The 18,145-nt window shown below is 38.0% G+C and overlaps 2 protein-coding genes across 3 annotated transcripts; both read left to right on the top strand.

Annotated features, from left to right (window-relative positions):
• Positions 1-5,028: 5,028 nt before the first annotated feature.
• Positions 5,029-9,472, top strand: LOC4346971 (uncharacterized). Its single transcript, XM_015795723.3, has 7 exons — positions 5,029-5,512; positions 6,539-6,577; positions 6,656-6,726; positions 7,550-7,614; positions 7,700-7,792; positions 7,909-8,001; positions 8,790-9,472. The coding sequence occupies exons 1-7, from the start codon at positions 5,100-5,102 to the stop codon at positions 9,207-9,209; spliced, it is 1,194 nt and encodes a 397-aa protein (XP_015651209.1). The 5' UTR covers positions 5,029-5,099; the 3' UTR covers positions 9,210-9,472.
• A 4,189-nt stretch (positions 9,473-13,661) lies between these two features.
• On the top strand, positions 13,662-16,628 carry LOC4346970 (type IV inositol polyphosphate 5-phosphatase 9). 2 transcript variants are annotated; one of them, XM_015795752.2, is made up of 8 exons: positions 13,662-13,997; positions 14,081-14,226; positions 14,317-14,424; positions 14,533-14,848; positions 14,940-15,124; positions 15,548-15,656; positions 15,783-15,934; positions 16,041-16,628. In XM_015795752.2, the coding sequence occupies exons 1-8, from the start codon at positions 13,983-13,985 to the stop codon at positions 16,213-16,215; spliced, it is 1,206 nt and encodes a 401-aa protein (XP_015651238.1). In that variant the 5' UTR covers positions 13,662-13,982; the 3' UTR covers positions 16,216-16,628. The 2 variants fall into 2 exon arrangements, with proteins under 2 accessions (XP_015651238.1, XP_066160332.1); XM_066304235.1 differs by having other exon boundaries at positions 13,789-14,013.
• The last annotated feature ends 1,517 nt before the right edge of the window (positions 16,629-18,145 follow it).

The following is an 18,145-nucleotide window of genomic DNA, read 5'->3' as shown; positions in this document are numbered from 1 at the left end:
CACCTCAATAGTATGTCTATATGGGTATCTATAGCTCTCTAATCCATTGTCTCGTTTTTCTCTATAGACTATCTCCAGGTTGATAGATAGCTTTGCTCTCTCTCTTCATTTAATCTCTTCCATGTAGGAAAATATGCTGACATGAATCTATTGTAGATAGCCTATAGATAACCATTGTGGGTGCCCTTATAACACGTCTCACATTTTGTACTACATGGGGTGCCACGTGGGGGTATGGTGTGAAACTGTTAGGCATCAACGTATAGCTGTAACGTGTAAACTATGTGCTACTGGTAGTAGTTACACCAATAACACATTTTACATGTATGTGCTTTGCTGATGGCACGATAATCATCGGACTCCGGATCTCTCGTGCCACGTAGAATTGACTTGTCTAATTAATCTAGGTACCAAATTAACCCCTAGCTAGGTAGTACATGGTCAAGACAAAAGACCGTATCAACCCACTCAAGAGTCAAGATGCCTATGTATGCAAGTTTGGCGATGACAATGATGCGTTTTAACATGTCAAACCATATCCCCTGACTTAGTGAAGTACCGACTACTGTGCAATAGTCTCTATGAGTTTCATAATCCAACACGATGTTTTAACATGTTTTTCATTTTTGAAATCCCGAAAGTAGGATTCATTGGAGCATAATTATTAACATGTTTCAACACCGTATTTTTTTATTCATTTTATCATTATAATTATTTCAAGCATGATTTGTATTTCAACATACTTGTACAATTATTTTAAATAAAACGAATATTCAAATGCAAGTTAAAAAAGATCAACAATGTCAAACTACTCCCTCCGTCTCAAAATATAAGCATTTTAGAATAGTCTAAGTCAAACATTTTTGACTTTGACCATTAATAACACAAAGATTATAAAATATCAATCATGTAAAATTGATGTTACTATATTTATCATTAAACAAACTATCATAATATACAACTCTTTTTATTTAGATCATCTTACTTTTATATATATTGTTGGTTAAAGTAGCATCTCGAAAACTATTTTGAGATTTAAAAATGTTTATATTTTGGGACACAGGGAGAAAAAAAAAAGGAGCACTTTATTTCCATTTCCATGTTAAAAGCATTTGACTCTTCGGAATACATGTATTACATCTACCACTAATCTTAGTTTAATCTTAAAAAAGCTTATTCTTAGATAGGATAAAAACATTCATTTATATTTAGAAAAACTTTTTGTACTGTTATTTTCTAATTAAGATATAGATTTTACCTCAGATTTCATCAACACATTTTTCGGACGGTTAAATGATACTTTATTAAAAAAATTAGAAGTTTTTGTAAAATATTGAATAATTAAAACTCAATTAATCACACAGCACGTGTTGAACGATCTACTGTGTACACAGGTGTGGGCTTACAGTGCTAGGACTCAAACCCTTTCTTTCATTCGGGTTATTCACTTTTTTATATTTGAAATTCTATAGAATAGCTCATTAATTTGTTTCTACAATTCATTCGCAAAATTGAAGAGAAGAAAAGCAAGATGTGCACGAAAGAATATCAATTACGTTGTCGTTTTACTGCGCTCATTTTATCTTCGCCTTAATCTCTCAATCACCACTACCTCCGTTGTTATCATCGTATCGTCCCAACAACTAAAAACAAATGGAACACAACGCTGGCTACTTCCTCCGTTTTTTAATAGATGACGCCGTTGACTTTTTCTTACATGTTTGACCATTCGTCTTATTTAAAAATTTTATGCAAATGTATAAGATATAAATCACACTTAAAATACTATGAGTGATAAAACAACTCATAACAAAATAAATTATAATTGCATAAATTTTTTTAATAAGACGAATGGTCAAACATGTGAGAAAAAGTCAACAACATCATTTATTAAAAAACGGAGGTAGTATATAAAAAAAAGACGTAAACCCGACTCTGCTGACGATAAACGCCTAAACGGGACCCACTGGCACCGATCAACCACCGTTTCATCAATAAATACACCCGGTCCACTCGTCCTCCCCCCTGAACTGAACTGTCCTGGGACACTGTGACCTTGAATAGTTGGAGTTAAAAAAACGAAGAAAAAGAAAAAAAATTCTAGTTGGAGTTAAAAAAAACGAAGAAAAAGAAAAAAAAAAGTATTCTAACCTTAAGTATAAAACATAAAATTGCAAAATATAGAAATAACAGTTTAATTGGACCATAGAAAAAGCACATGAATCGAATGAGACTGACACAAAGGAAACTTTTCTCCAAATTCTCTATAGAATTGTTCATTGAATTTTTAAAGGATTGGATATGATTCAATCCTTTAATTCAAAGGCATTAATTCAAGTGAATTCTTTCAATAGGGTTGGAATCTTTCGAAATTTCTACCTTTTTCCTCCTAAACAAGAGCCCCATTGTTTTGCTCAGCATATTTGCAAATGAAAAACGACATGTTATATATATGGACATGGCTACACAGCTAGTGGTAGCTGGTTTGTACCACTCCATCTATGATAAACACTATCCACCTACACTTTAACTACAATTTTCTCTTAAACTACTCATCCGATATACAATCCGATTACACCGTTGTGTTCGTAACAATTAAATCTTTATAACAAGATCTCACATGATTATATTTTGATGAAAAAATATAAATTACTTTTGTAATATATCTAAATTACTTTTAGATTTCACTAAGTTACTTCTTAGACATATAAAAGTAATTCAATATAACCTAAAAGTAATTTATAATATATATTATAGAAGTAACTTATAACAAAAAAAAAGAAAGTAACTTCTATAATATATGTTAATTACTTTAAAACTTTATTGAATTTACTTTTATATATTTAAGAAGTAACTTAGTGAAATCTAAAAGTAATTTAGATATATTATAAAAGTAATTTGTGATTTTTTATTAAAATATAATCATGTGAGATCTTGTTGTAAAGATTTAATTGTTACGAACACAATGGTGTAATCGGATTGTAAATCGGATGAGTAATTTAAGAGAAAATTTTATTTGAAGCATAGATGATAGGAATATTTGTTCTACTTGCTTGATCAATTAGTACTATAGTAAAGTAAGATTCTTCAAGACATATCTGGACAACAGCTGATTGGATGATAGGCTATGACTAAATTGAGAGCGCTCTCGATTTAGATTTTACGTGTATATATATATATATATATATATATATATATATATATATATATATATATATATATATATATATATATATATATATATATATATATATATATATATATATATATATATATATATATATATATATATATATATATATATATATATATATATATATATATATATATATATATATATATATATGTGTGTGTGTGTGTGTGTGTGTTCTTAGCGATTTAAAAGCAAATGCTGAAAAATAAACTTTGATAAGAAAACCTCAAAATCAGCTTCAAGAAAATTCAAATTTTGACTGATAAACATAAATATAAGCGAAAAGATGAGGTCACAAATAACCCTAGACCCGTACAATATATATCTACAACTAACATATGGGTCTCGGACACCGGACACCCAAGGTTACTACTATTATTTATTTTGAAATTATTATTTATTTTTTTATGGCTTATTATCTAATGTACTTTAAGCACACCTTTTTGTTTTTCATATTTGCACAAATTATTTGAATAAGACGAGTGATAAAATATCAAAATCTCTTATATTAGACCATTAGGGGACGGAGGGACTACTTAGGGCATCTACAATCAGGGATACTCCATGGGTATCTTCACTAACTGAGGGCATTCTCTAGGGAACTACTCTTGCAATGCAGGATACCCCTGATAGCCCAAGAAGTGTCCCTAACCCAAAAAGGCCACATAGTTATTTTACTATACTACCCCCTCTCTTCTCCCCCTCTCTCTTTCTCTCTTCTCCTCCTTTTCTTTTTCTTCTCTGCCTTCACGCCCTCGCGCCGACCACCATGCCCGCTCAGCCGCTCTCGACGAGGTGACGACACCGCCCCACCGCCGCTCGTCGCCGTTCGCCTCACCAGTGCCGGCCATCCTCTCACGCCCCTCCTCTCTCTCTCTCGGCGCCGGGTGCGGTGGCGGATGGCGAGCGACGGGCGGGGTGGCCGACGGCGAGGGGTGGACGATGGCGAGCGGCGCACAGAGGCCGGATCTGGCGTGCCGTGCCGCCACCGCTCTTCCTCCACCGTCGCTATTGCCGGTCGTCACCGAGTCATCTCCGTCGCCGGATCTGGTGTGCCGCCTCTCTCTCCCTCTTCGCCCCACCTCCAACCTCTCTCCCCGTCCTCCCCGCCTCCAGCGTCACTGCCGCGCCTCCACTGCAGCAGTCGCCGCCGCCTCCACCGCGGCAGTCGTCGCCGCCTCCACCGCGGCAGTCGTCGCCGCCTCCTGCTCCTCCTCCGGCTCGACCTCGAGGGGAACAAAAGAGAGAGAGGGGAGAGGGGTGAAAGGGGAATTTGGTGCTGGAGCTCCGGTGTCCACAGGAGCTTGTCGCCCCAAACGCGTCGCTCCACGTCGTCCCTCAGCCAAAAGCGAGCGAGGGACGCGCTCTCTCCCAGGGGATGACGCCGACAGAAAAGTGGACGGCCGTCGCTAGGGGCACGGACTGAAGCACCGCATTGGTGATGGCCTTACTAGTAAGAGCAGGTACAATAGCAGGCTATAAGCCAACTACAAACATATTTTAAGAAGACAAAATGAGAAGAGAGAAGTGCAGTGGGCTACAGATTTATAGCCAACAGTAGCACGGACTCCAAGACACAGTGTGTGTATGACAGGTGGGACTAGGTATTAATAATGTAGTATGTAAATATTGTATAAATTAGCTATTAGATTGACTATAGATGAATTGTAGCTATTAGTTGGCTATACTATTAAACTTGCTCTAATAATGCCTTCTCAGGGTCCACGTGCCGCTCGAGAGACACGCCACGCCCTCCTCCTCGCGGGGCCCACCTCCTCCGCGTTGGACCAGCGCCACCTAAAATATAAAAGTCTCGAGAAAATTTCTTAACCATCGGAGAAGGCGAAGCTTCCATTCTCCATATTCGTCTGCGTTTTTTTTCTCCCTCCTCCTCCTCCTCCCCGACATGTGGGCCCCCACGGCCTCGCCGGCGGCTGCGGCGGGGAGGGCGGCGATCCCGTCGCTCCGGCGGTGGCCGGCGGCGGCCGCGGGGGTGCGGATCGTCGTCGCGGTGGCTCCTGTCAAGGCGAGGGCGCCGCGGCGGCTGCGGCTCTGCCTCGCGGTGCCGCCGCCCGCGTCCGAGATGGCCGCGGCGGCGGCGGCGGCGGAGGAGGAGGAGGAGGAGGAGGAGGAGGAGGAGGGGTGGAGCAAGGCGGTGGAGCTGGACGCGGCGGCGAGGCGGGAGATGGCGATCCGGAGGCTGCAGGAGGAGGCGGGGACGGGGAGCAGCAGGAGGGAGTTCGCCGTGTTCGAGACGGCCAGGGGGGACGCTCTCTTCACGCAGTCGTGGACCCCGGTCGCCGCCGCCGATCGCGTCAAGTATTCACACCTCCCTCCCTTACCCAACCCCCATCACCACTTTCAATATTAGTTTCATCATCTACAATTTTTTTGCTAGTTAGGAAGGCGCTTAGTTTTGACAATTCGTTTATTGCGATTGACGAGCATGGCGGAAGTTTAGGCCATGATGGGCACGCCCTCTGCATTGCTAGTAGTGTTAATTTGGCGGGATTTTTATTCAATCTGTGTTGATACTGTCGAACAGGGGGCATAAACCGCAGATTTTTGTTTTTCGTGGTTGCTTTCCTAGGGGCCTTTGTCTTGTAGTATAGAATCATCAAATAGTATCAGAATATTCTACTGAGAGTGGAAGCTTGTCTGTTCCTCACGAGTGATGTTCTTGTGGGGATTAGACCCATGCAAAGACGAAGGGCTACATGACAAGCCTTTTTTTTGTTCACCAATAATAAGAGTAGCTAGCGTTAAGGTGGACTAGATTACAAGGGCCTAATCATTCTGTTGGGCCAACATAGTGTGTCCAAGAATGGTAGGCCTTGTTGGTATAATAGTGTGGTAAATTGTGGCTGAACATGTTTGCTCGGATGCTGCTTCAGGGTTCAGGAAGGATTTCCATTTCCTGGACCTGACACTTGGGATGGGTATTAGGGACTCTGTTTTCTCTGGTTCAGAAAGATGAAGCCATGCATGTATGCACTATCTGATGATATTTTATGTTTAATTTTCTCAGCAGAAGAGAACATGATGGAACGAGTGCCTGCATGAATTTACCAAAAAAAAAAAGGCTCTGCAGTTTATTCAATATCTTCCGCTGTTAGAAATTAGTAATGTTATGGAACGAGTGTATGCTTTATTTTCTTGACTTGAGGGAACTTTCAATTTACTGGAGGCATTTTATTTTGGGGTATAAATGTATGATGGGATGCTTTTCTAGTTCATCACATAAAATGGTGTACTGGAACTGGATTTCATGAAAATTTTCTTCATTGTTTACTCTAGTTTAGACAAAGTATCCTGACATTGTTTTTTGATTTTCAACTCCTACAGGGGCATCGTTGTTCTGTTACATGGACTAAATGAGCATAGGTATATGTATTCATAATTTTATATATTAATATGGGTTTTCATGGTGGATCTTGCTGACAATCAGTTAGTGTGCTGCAGTGGGAGGTACAACCATTTTGCAAAGCTGTTAAATGATCATGGGCTTAAAGTTTATGCAATGGACTGGATTGGTGAGTTACTATCATACTCTGTGCTAAAATCTTGATTAGTTTGATGTTCTCGTTGTTTAGTGATTCTTTAAGATTCTCGAACCAGGTTGTACTAACTACACAGTTTACCTGAGATTGGAGATTTGAAAAATCTTAAAACTAGAGTGAAAGGCCATTGACAGACTCATTAGATTAGTTTGTTTTGTTTTGTTGCCACAGTGAACTTCAGAGTTATGGGATGCCTACTGCTGTACCAGGCACATATGTGATTTGTTCAGTATCTAAGCCTCTTCAATTTCACAGTAACTTTGTAAAATATTTTGTATCAAATAAAATTTTTGCTTGGCATTAGACTTGTACTGTAACAGGAAAATTTTTAGTGCCTGAATGTGCCCTTTTCCTGATCACCAGGAGAATGTCAATTTGGTGCTACAGACAAAAATACTCAAACCCATCATACTTTTTTTTTCTTCGATGAGGTTGGAGGTTGAATATGAAATTCAGTGGTTGCAGATTAATATTTACCAAATATTCATAGTGGTCCCATCTGTCAATGTTGAAGGGAAGGTTAATATTAACTATCACCAACTAAGATAATTTATAGGAGTACCTACATCTGTCATGTTGTACAAGTATTGTTATAAAACAAACTACCTTTTATAGTAACTCCTAACCAATATGGTATATCTTGCCTTATGGTGAACTGATCCTTTTTATCGATGGGCTGCTTCTAACTAGGAAGTGACAAAACTAGAGACCAGTTACAACTTTGTTTTTTTTTTTCGCTGTATATATTTCGGGTCTTCTGATCTTCACTATGCTGTACGTTGTCTCGTCTCTGAAGGACATGGTGGAAGTGATGGGGTGCATGGCTATGTTTCATCGCTTGATCATGCTGTTGGTGACCTGGTACTTTTCTTGATACACAATAGCTGCACAGAAATATATATCTAGCAGGATTTCCATGAACCTCTAAATGCTCTTTTCCATGCAGAAAGAATTTCTAGAGGATGTTGTACTGGAGGAAAACTATGGTTTGCCATGTTTCTTATTTGGCCACTCCACAGGTGGAGCTATTGTTTTGAAGGTACACACTGGTACAACAAAAGCTGTTAGACTGGATTGTTTGATTGCCTTTGTGATAGGGAGTACACATAACTGAAAATACCAGCTTCACTTCCTTTTTGTGCGAGTGAACCAAAGGCAGTCCTGGATCCTTGTGTTGAAGTTCATGTTGAAGGTGTGATCTTGACATCTCCGGCTATTCATGTTCAACCATCTCATCCAATTATCAAAGTAAGCACATTACTTTATATATGCCTTTGTTTTCTATACCCTGCATTCCTTTTGCACTTGGGATGCTATCTTCACGTGTTCAATGTGAAATTACACTATTAACCTTGGTATCTAACAACAGAAGAAGGATTTATTGTTGATATTCCAAAGATCTGTACCATTTCTATATGTTGATATACATTCATATCCTGCTAGAGCTCATTTTGTTTGGCGTTTGTCATTGTATTATTTATTTTCTTGTTTAGTTATGTCAATTTCTCATATAACTGTTTGTAAGGTGGTTTACTAGTGTTGATTTGAGTAGATTGAAACATTCCTTTTGTCACAGAAGAAATTCTTGACTTGGATATTCCAATTAAAAAAATGTAAGCAGAGAGGTATGAAGTAATGTTCTCAAGCTTATTTTCATAATGTCAGTGGAATCTTCTGATTTTACTGGAGTATGAGTTCACATGAGATATCAACATTCTATTATCTTATGTTAATGGCTGTACAACTTCTATACAGTTTAACCTGCGGTATATCTAAAGCCCATGTTAATTTCTACAAACAGAGTATCTCACTTCTGTTATGAAAAAATTACCGTCTGACTCCCATCATATTATTAAGTAATTTCAACGTGTTTTCTGTCATATGAAGATTTGCCTGTGGTTTGTTGACTTTTGATCTGGAGTGTAATTTGTGTGATTATTAACAACTGGGTGACTGCAACAAGGAATCAAGGATATAGTTGGAATGAGTTTTTATTTACAGATTTTATTTTTTTTGTTTGCGTTTATCTATACCAGGTTGTTGCACCTATCTTCTCTGTGTTAGCTCCAAAATACCGAGTTGCTGCTTTGCACAGGAGAGGACCTCCTGTTTCCCGTGATCCTGAGGCTTTGAAGATCAAGTATGCAGATCCACTTGTGTATACTGGACCCATTAGAGTTAGAACTGGCAATGAAATTCTTCGGATATCATCATATTTGCAAAGAAACTTAAGCAGAGTAACTGTCCCTTTTTTAGTTCTGCATGGCACAGCTGACACAATAACTGACCCCGGAGCATCTCAACGACTGTACCAATCATCAGCATCAGCACATAAATCTATAAAACTGTATGATGGATATTTACATGATCTTCTCTTTGAACCTGAAAGGGATGATATAGCAAATGACATCATCAATTGGTTAAGCTCAAGACTTGATGTTCTCCAGAGATGGTGAAGTGAATCAGCTATATGGTGCTCCCACTTATGTCAGATATTGGAACATGGTATAGAAGAGAAAGGCTAATTGTAAAACATTTTGTTTTAGATTGCTGCCTTTGCCTTTGTGTAGATGGTTTTTGTTTAGTTATTTCAATCATGGTGGGAAATTAACCCACCTGAGATGTAAGTAGTGCAAGATTAGAGTCATGTTGAAAATCATGTACTTCATTATGGTATTAGTAAATACTAATTCTAAAAGAAAAACATGAGTTCACCATTGATTTTGGATATTCTTATTGATTTCTTATGGTTTATCTTGTCATCCATCTGATGACATAGTTTAATAATTAGGGAGTAATGGTTCAGGCATAAAGCCAGCCGATTGCTTCTGATGTGCACATTATCTCATAAAGTTGTGCATTGTCAGCTATGCAATCATAATGTATTAATCTTTGATTTGTTGCTGGTAGTGGTAACACAATCAAATGGCATTTATTTGTATAATGAAAGCTACACTGGTTATTATGGTTGCAACTTGCAAAGGTTGCAAAATCCAGCAACATTTTGATGGGTTTTATGAGATATTATTGTATGCTGTAATATTTTGGTATCATAATTATATTGTTTCCTCTTCTGATGAGGCTGCAAACGTTCTTCTTTCCCCCCCCCCCCCCTTGTATCTGTTATCATTAAGTGTAGAATTATACTTTGTGTAATGCAATATGTTTCAACAATGGCCTATATGATTATATGCTTCTCCTGCTGAATCCATAATTCTATGTTCTACATGGTTATTTTGTCCATGTCATGAGTTAAACAAATGCATTGGTTTTATCACTTATCAGTGCTTTAATTTATATCGAAGCAAGGGATGGAAGGTGGAAACAAACTTTGCAGATGTCACTTTTTCCTTTGTAAATTTTGGTAGTAAGATATGCTTTCCTGAAACTGAATGATAATGTAAAAAAAAGTTGTCATTCAAAGGTAATAGGATTATATAAGGCCATGATTAATTCTATGTTATGACTGTAACTGCATTTTCTCTACATTGTAACTGAAAGGTGATAGGCTGTCTTGTTTTGTGTTAAATACTGAAGATATTGCTTACCTGCATCCCTGTGTTAGTTGCGCATTCTGTATGATGTGCATTCGTACCTCTTTCAGTTCTTGTTTGATGCATTTGTGCTACTGCACGAGCAGGTGATATAACACTTCTTTATAAGTCAATCATTTTGTCGATAGTGTCCCAATAATTTGTGGTTCTTCCTTTTCTATCCTGGCATAGCTAGAGTGCTACACTGTTTGCTTTTCAATTTCTGCAAATTGGTGAAGTCTTACTCTTGTGTATGTGCTGCAATCATCACTCATAATAATATTTAGCTCTGTTTCTTACTTTCTTTGCAACTCTTGCAGGTAGTGTTGATCACAGTTACTAAAATTGCTCTATCTGATATAACCGCATGAGCTGCTCCTTCATTGGGAAGTCATGATAATGGTAAGTGCTGCAACTGTAACTAGATGAAAAGATTGTGTAAAATGATTAAGTGATCCAAGTTCTCATCAAATTTGTCAGTTTTTGGTTAAAAAGGTGTGTCAACTTGCTTATTGAACTCTTCAAGGCCAATTATTGATTGACACTCATTAATTTATGGTAGATGGATATTGATCTATAATCACATTGGACTATGGAGTCTTTTTCTTTTAATTGAATGGTGCCCTTGTGGCTGCTACATTGCCACGCATGTAGAACAATATTGAGGGGAGCATCTGACAAAAGATATGTTCCAGGATCTCCGTATCTGAAAGATTTTGTGATATGGTTGAGTGCCAAGTACCAACATGAGGTGCATTTTGCATTAAATGATAGTATTTGCTATCTTTGTGAAACAACCTTTTCGATCTTTCTTTGCTTTATAGCAAATCTTATCGTTTCTTTTTCACATGCCTTGCAAAACATATATACAGCTGTCATTTTTAAGCATGTCAGTAAGAGTAGTGACCTATTTTTAGGACTTGACGATTGTAACAGACGGATATGCATGTGAAACATTTGCTGACTTCTGATTTCCGAAGATCATAAAAATGTGCTCCCAACTCAACCAATCTTTTCATGGTGGGGGTAAAACATCTACTCCCTCCGTCCCAAAATATATGGGATTTTAGATGGATGTGACGCATCCTAGTACTACAAATCTGGACAGACTCCTGTCTAGTTTCGTAGTATTAGGATGTGTCATATCCATCCAAAATCCCTTATATTTTGGGACGGAGGAAGTAGAATGTAGCAAAGCTTAGATGCTCTCTTACTTTATTTATTCAATAACGTTATGTGCTCAACAGCATTGTTAGATGATTGATCACATTGATATGGACACTCTGGTAGCTATGTTACTCAAAATCTCAGGTCATGTGCATATGCTGAGCTGTAGCGTACTACTGGGTTATCGCTCTTTTCATTGTTGCCCTCATCTTAGGCTGGCAACACAACTTCGGTGAGTTGGTACCCTATTGTTTCTTCAGGCTACACAAAGTTCAGAGCTTTCTTGTCCCATTAATCTATTGCCTTTAACATGCATATAATACTGAGGAAAATAAGTCGTGGTGCATTGGCTACTCTTTGTTTGTTTGGTCTATACAAGTCTAACCAAACTAACTTAAAACCTGGTATGTCCAGAAATGGAGCTAGAATGTATTTAACTTTTTTTGGTTAATGTTTGTAAATGCATATCAATAGTCCACATAAGAAAAACAACTTTGAGCTGTAACATCCAAAAGCACTAATTTCTTGAGAAGACGTGCATGGTACGATATGACAGAAAACAAGTCACTACTGATTTTTACCTCATTTTATTCAAAGGGGATAATACTAGATATTAACATTAAGTGTATTTTGAAATTAAATAGTTAAGTTCACACCTAACATTTTTAGAATTTAGCTACTTTGCATGATAGCTCTCTGTGTTTGCAATCTGCAAGAAACTGCAGGATAGGTTACGCCATTATTCCACTGATAGTGGGTTTTATGGTGATCTGGTGATTGATATTAAGATAGAAATCTATATTGTTATGCGCAATCAAGTCATGTTTATTTCAGTTAAAATATTTATTATCATGGTGATGGAAATGGTGATAATCCAATTTTACTTGGCATTATTCACATACGTTTTCCATCCATACCACTCAGTAATGTGAAAGATTTTGCCAGGTTTAGGTATCCACATAATGCCATCATGAATAAGTCATAAAATTCTACATCGTTCTTCTTGCTTTTATGTGTAAATTGATCTCATTTATGGGAAAATCATATCAACAACAGTATACTCTACAGCTAATACATACATCTGCTATGTTCTAGTAGTACTAGTAATGACTGGAGACTGATTGGAAATCACTACCGTCCATTTTTCGTTACTTCAGATTATCTCACATCAGGATACAAATGTATAATCTTTTAGATTCCACAGCTGTGCATAGCTGCAAGCCAATGCATAGTTAGGTGTATCAGGGAAATGAACGAACAGAATTTCTTCACTTTTGGACCAACTTTGGTTTCTGCCATTGCATAAAAGAACGATGCTTGTTTCATGTGAATGGTGCCTTGTCAAATGAAGAAACATGGACTAGCCAGAATCTACCAATTTGGTTGTTCAGGGGAATGAACGGTGGGCATGCCTATAGGTGCTTGCTTGTCTTTTTTTGTCCCTCATTTTTTAATGTTGAGTTGCGCTTTTGTCGATCCACATTATAGTGTCTTCATATTTTCTATAGACAAAATATAAAGCTAAACGAGTGTTCTCGATTAGATATCACTTTTAGGTGGCCCAGGAATTCACCATTTGCAACAGTTTTATCCTCTGGAGAGAAGTGCAATCTGATAACCATCAAACATAATATCTACCTTTTGGAGTTCATGCAGAGGTAAGCCAACTATGACTATTTATGTTAGAAAACTGCACATAATTAAGCGCATTAACACCCTAGTAGAATTGTTTTATAGGTCTATAGAACCTATGCTACCTACAGAGATCTATCCACAGTCAACTACAGGGCAAAAGCAGCTACACTCTTGAGATCTCTTGCTACGATTCTTCAAACAATAGACACATGCAAATAGGTACATGAGTCCAAATTCTGGAAAATTTCAAACACAAGTTGCATGATTGCCTTGCCAGAACCCATGGTAGCATAACAAACAGATAATAATAAAAATAATATTAGGTAGGCAAGTTGCCCAAGTGTGCCTTTGTCTCTTACCAGCCAGCCATTATTCAACAGAGGATGGTTTCTTCTCAGCCAATGAGCCAAACCGTCAAGCATGACAATATAGCTCGCAAATCAGAACACTCTGGATTGCATATTTGCATTACTTTTTGTACCACTTGATCACTTTTTTTTTGTTGTTTTTTGTATTGCCTCTGTAATCATTCTTTAGCATAGAGCCAGGGACACAAGACATGCTAAAATATAAGTTATAAGCTGCTGTCTTTGTTAAGACCAGAACCGGCAGTAAACTTGTTGGTCCAGAAAAAGCTTAACATGCCTTCAGCAGAATATGTGCTGTACTATCTGAATGTTCCGATTTCTGAAATTATTGGAAACAATGAGAAGCTTGACCTGCAACTCTGTCAACATCAAAGCTACTGTTCTCTCCCTTTCCTTTCCTGCCCATTTGCTTAGCTATATATCTTGCAGCAGTTCTCCATGTTTGGTGATTACTTGCTCATGCATGTAGGTTCCTGCATGCTACTATTAGAGGAGGAGACGATCTCTTCCCCGTCCCTGCAGGATCATGGGAGAGAAACATGTGAGCAGACAGACAAGTATCCGCTACTCCTCCTTTCATTTTATCTTGGTTGCAGAGTGTTATAATGTCTGCTATTCTTCCAGATCATCCTGCCAAGATTGGTTCCAAGTAAGCTATCGCACCGCCAGCAGCTGTGTGGTCATCGATCAGTTTCTGAGATTTCAGGTGTAGTGGATGAAACCTTGGGAAAGAGGCCTCTGGATGGGCAGAATGATATACTCAGATACAGGTGATTTTTGTAGTAGTTTTCATTGCACCTGTAAGTTTGCTCACTGCATTTCATATCTGATGATTTGGATATTTTGTTGTTCGTTCGAAGGGTGTTCACTAGTACGTGGAATGTTGGTGGTATGACACCATCCAGTGATCTAGACTTGGAGGATTGGATGGATTCAACAGCTAACTCCTATGACATCTACGTTCTTGGGTACTTAGCTCACTTCAACCTTCTAACTCATCCTCTCTTTTTCGTTGAGGGGGCTAACTGATCTAATTGTTGATGGTTCTGTTTTGTTCTGTGCTGATGGTGTTTTAGGTTCCAAGAGATAGTGCCACTCAACGCAAGAAACGTGCTTGGTCCTAGGAATAGCTGTATATCTACAAAGTGGAACTCACTGATTGGGGAGGCACTAAACAAAAGGAGGAGAAGAGGAGCAGTGTTGCATCAAGAAATCACAAATAGCAGTGCAACGGAGAGATCTGCGCAGGAAGAACACTTTAGATGCATCATGAACAAGCAGATGGTGGGCATCTTTATGTCAGTCTGGGTGAGAAGCAATCTTAGGCCATACATTCACCATCTGAATGTGTCTTGTGTTGGTTCAGGCATCATGGGCTACCTAGGGAACAAGGTATGCACAAAATGCAAACATCAGAAGTAAGAGGGTCATACCTTCCGTATGTGCAATCACATAACCATGCATTTGGATATGTGGATTGCAGGGCTCGGTGTCAATTCGATTTGTGCTACACGAGACGAGCTTTTGCTTTGTTTGCTGTCACCTGGCTTCAGGCGGCAAACAAGGGGATGTACTGCTGAGGAACTTTGATGCTGCGGATATACTCGTGAGGACGAGATTTCCTGGTGGTGCAACCCAAGAATTGCCAAAGAAGATCCTTGACCACGAGTAGGTGCACAACAGTATCTCAGCTCACTGCCCTCCTGTGTTTTTAGTTTTGTTCAATGGACCACCAAATTGGTCCTCTTTTCTCAATCGTTGGTCCCTAGCTAGCCATTTTCCATATTCTTTTGTCATCAGTATCAGCAACCATATAGATCCCTACTCCTAGACATGGGTTAGCTTTTGTACTTTTGTGCTAATGATCACATCCTTTTGCAGCTTAGTTTGCATTGGCATGACATTTTTTAATTAGCTAATCGTACATCGTCCCCTGCCTAATAAGGGGTACCCATCTAAGAATTAAGAATCCTACAAGCTATTAAATGCCATCGTGCATACATCACCCAGTTCATCATCTCTCATCAATTTATACTGTACCAATAATTTGTCTATCGTCTTTATATCGTTTGTTCTTTGTCATCTGTGCAGTCAAGTCGTTTTGCTCGGTGACTTAAATTATAGGATATCCTTGGAAGAGGCTGAGACAAGGTTGTTGGTGGAAGACAAGAATTGGTCCATCCTGTTAGAGAACGACCAGGTATTGTTCGACGATCTATCTTGAACCTTCCATCTTAACCAATTGTTGACAACACGATTGCATAAATTACCAAATTCTCCACAGTACATATTTCTTTCCGTTCTCAATCTCCTGGCGCAATTGTAGCTATTGATCGAGTTCTCGACGGGTCGGCATTTCGACGGTTGGCAAGAAGGGCTGATCACGTTCTCTCCCACCTACAAGTACCACCCCAACTCCGATCAGTACTACTGGTGCTTCGACGGTGCGCTTGGAAAAAAGAAGCGTGCCCCAGCATGGTCAGCTTGTCGAGACCTGAACCTTACAGCTGAGTAGCTTTTGACCTTGTTGATGTTGATCGAATTTGACGGCCTAGATGCTTCCTCTTCTTCCTTGTTTGCGCAGGTGTGACCGCATTCTTTGGCGCGGTAAGGGCCTGAAGCAAATCCAATACGACACATGCAACTACAGGTTGTCCGACCACCGGCCGGTGAGAGCAGTTTTCCATGCCGAATGTGTGATCAGAGGAGATGCAGATTGCGCGTGTGGCTGTATTGCTCTCAGCTCTTCGAGTGAGTGACAAATGGTCTAGGAGGATACGTGCCATTTAACCAAAGATTTACTCATGAGGGCATGACTGCCAATCTGAAACTGAACGACTCGATCATGATTCACGGCAATTTACCTGTGGATCCGGGATGGATTTTCAGGTGTGAAATCTGCCGATTTTTAGAATCTTGAATGGTAACTGGAGGCTGGAATGACAGGAATGCTCAATTGGAACTAGAAGCGTTTAATGGTCTTCTCTTTTTTTAACTCTGACCGAGGTTGCACAAATGCTCATTGTTCTTTAAATTTATTGATGGAGCTTTCTCATTTGAACTTGTCCTCCGGGTTAATTTGTTTCCTCGATCATCTCTTTACTGGAAGAATATCTGTATTTGTACATTTTGTTCATGAGAATCGAAACAGATATGAGAGGGCTTGGAGCCTTGGAGTTGGGAGTTGAAAGTATAAATGATGCGATGTTTGATTTTCCAAAATTTCAATGTGTCAAAAAACAAAAGAATACTCCATCCACTGAAGCTGTTAACGAATGAAAGTTGTATTGTTATATTTATAGCGTCAAATACTTCGATAATATAACATATTTTGAGTAGGATAAATTTTCCAAAAAAAGGTGGTTAAGGTTTGAATTTGATATATTTGAATTTTGAATTTGATATATTTGAATAGTGTTATATCAATTATATAAAAATTATTTAAAAGCGAAGAGAATAATTTAGTAGTGCATTTTTATTTAGGAAAGTTAAAAACCAAATTCTATCATAAACAAATTAGAAAATTTGGTACATCGTCAAGAAGTGTTGGATCCTGTGGGGTATAATTGTTAGTACACGTAGGTGTGGTGTGGAATTCATTTGTGGACCTTCCATATAACGAAAATGGAGAAATTTTATAGTACTTGAAAATGTACATCAAAGCACCTAAGTTTTTTTTGGGTACCTTGAGATACTTGGTACCTGCAAATACCAAAATTTACATGTTTTACCTTCAGGTATTTTTTTTAAGGATGATAAAATTACCCATGAAAATGTGTTTGCAAAACTCGGGCCATCTACTCAACCTGGTGATGACTTCGTATGTGAATCCTCCACAACTAGCGAGCTCGGCTCGGATTGACTCGAACTTGTAGTTATTTTAATAAGTCTGCCAAGATAGGTGTTTAGCTCATGAGCTTAACTGCAAGCTCACGAGCTACTCGTTTAGCTAGCTCGTTAGTATAAGAGATAACCACATCTGTACTACATGCTTCTTAACTAGTAATCAGTCCTTTAATTACATATAAATTATTTGTATTTAGTGAATTTTTTATTATTTAATGTTTATTATTAAGTATACACACACACACACACACATATATATATATATATATATATATATATATATATATATATATATATATATATATATATATATATATATATATATATATATATATATATATATATATATATATATATATATATATATATATATATATATATATATATATATATATATATATATATATATATATATATATATATATATATATATATATATATGATATAATAGTAATTAAAATTATAAATGTGGTATAAATGCGTTAACGAGCTGAGTCAAGATAAGCTTTTAAGCTCGTTAGGCTTGTTAATGTATTTATAACACCTTTATAAGTCAAGTTAGCTCCTTAAGATAACGAGAGCCTTAACGAGTCGAGTTGGCTCGTTATCCACACATATCTATAATAATATGAAAAAACTATTTAAATAATAATCCGATGTTGTATAAATAATATAGTGCAGTATACAATAATACTAGTATCAAAAATACTATATCGATTTTACTGTGCAAGCGAGGCGTTATAGCAGTTGATATAAACTATCCATTTTTATATCGGATGCACACATACTGTGCACCTCTATGGACAGAGGATCTATTTCGGGTGGCTCTGCCATCACCGGGTT

Source organism: Oryza sativa, chromosome 9 (assembly GCF_034140825.1).
Source record: "Oryza sativa Japonica Group chromosome 9, ASM3414082v1".
In the NCBI taxonomy this organism is placed as follows: Eukaryota; Viridiplantae; Streptophyta; class Magnoliopsida; order Poales; family Poaceae; genus Oryza; species Oryza sativa.
The sequence above is the reverse complement of the archived record's forward strand: the minus strand, read 5'-3'. Positions and strand labels throughout refer to the sequence as shown.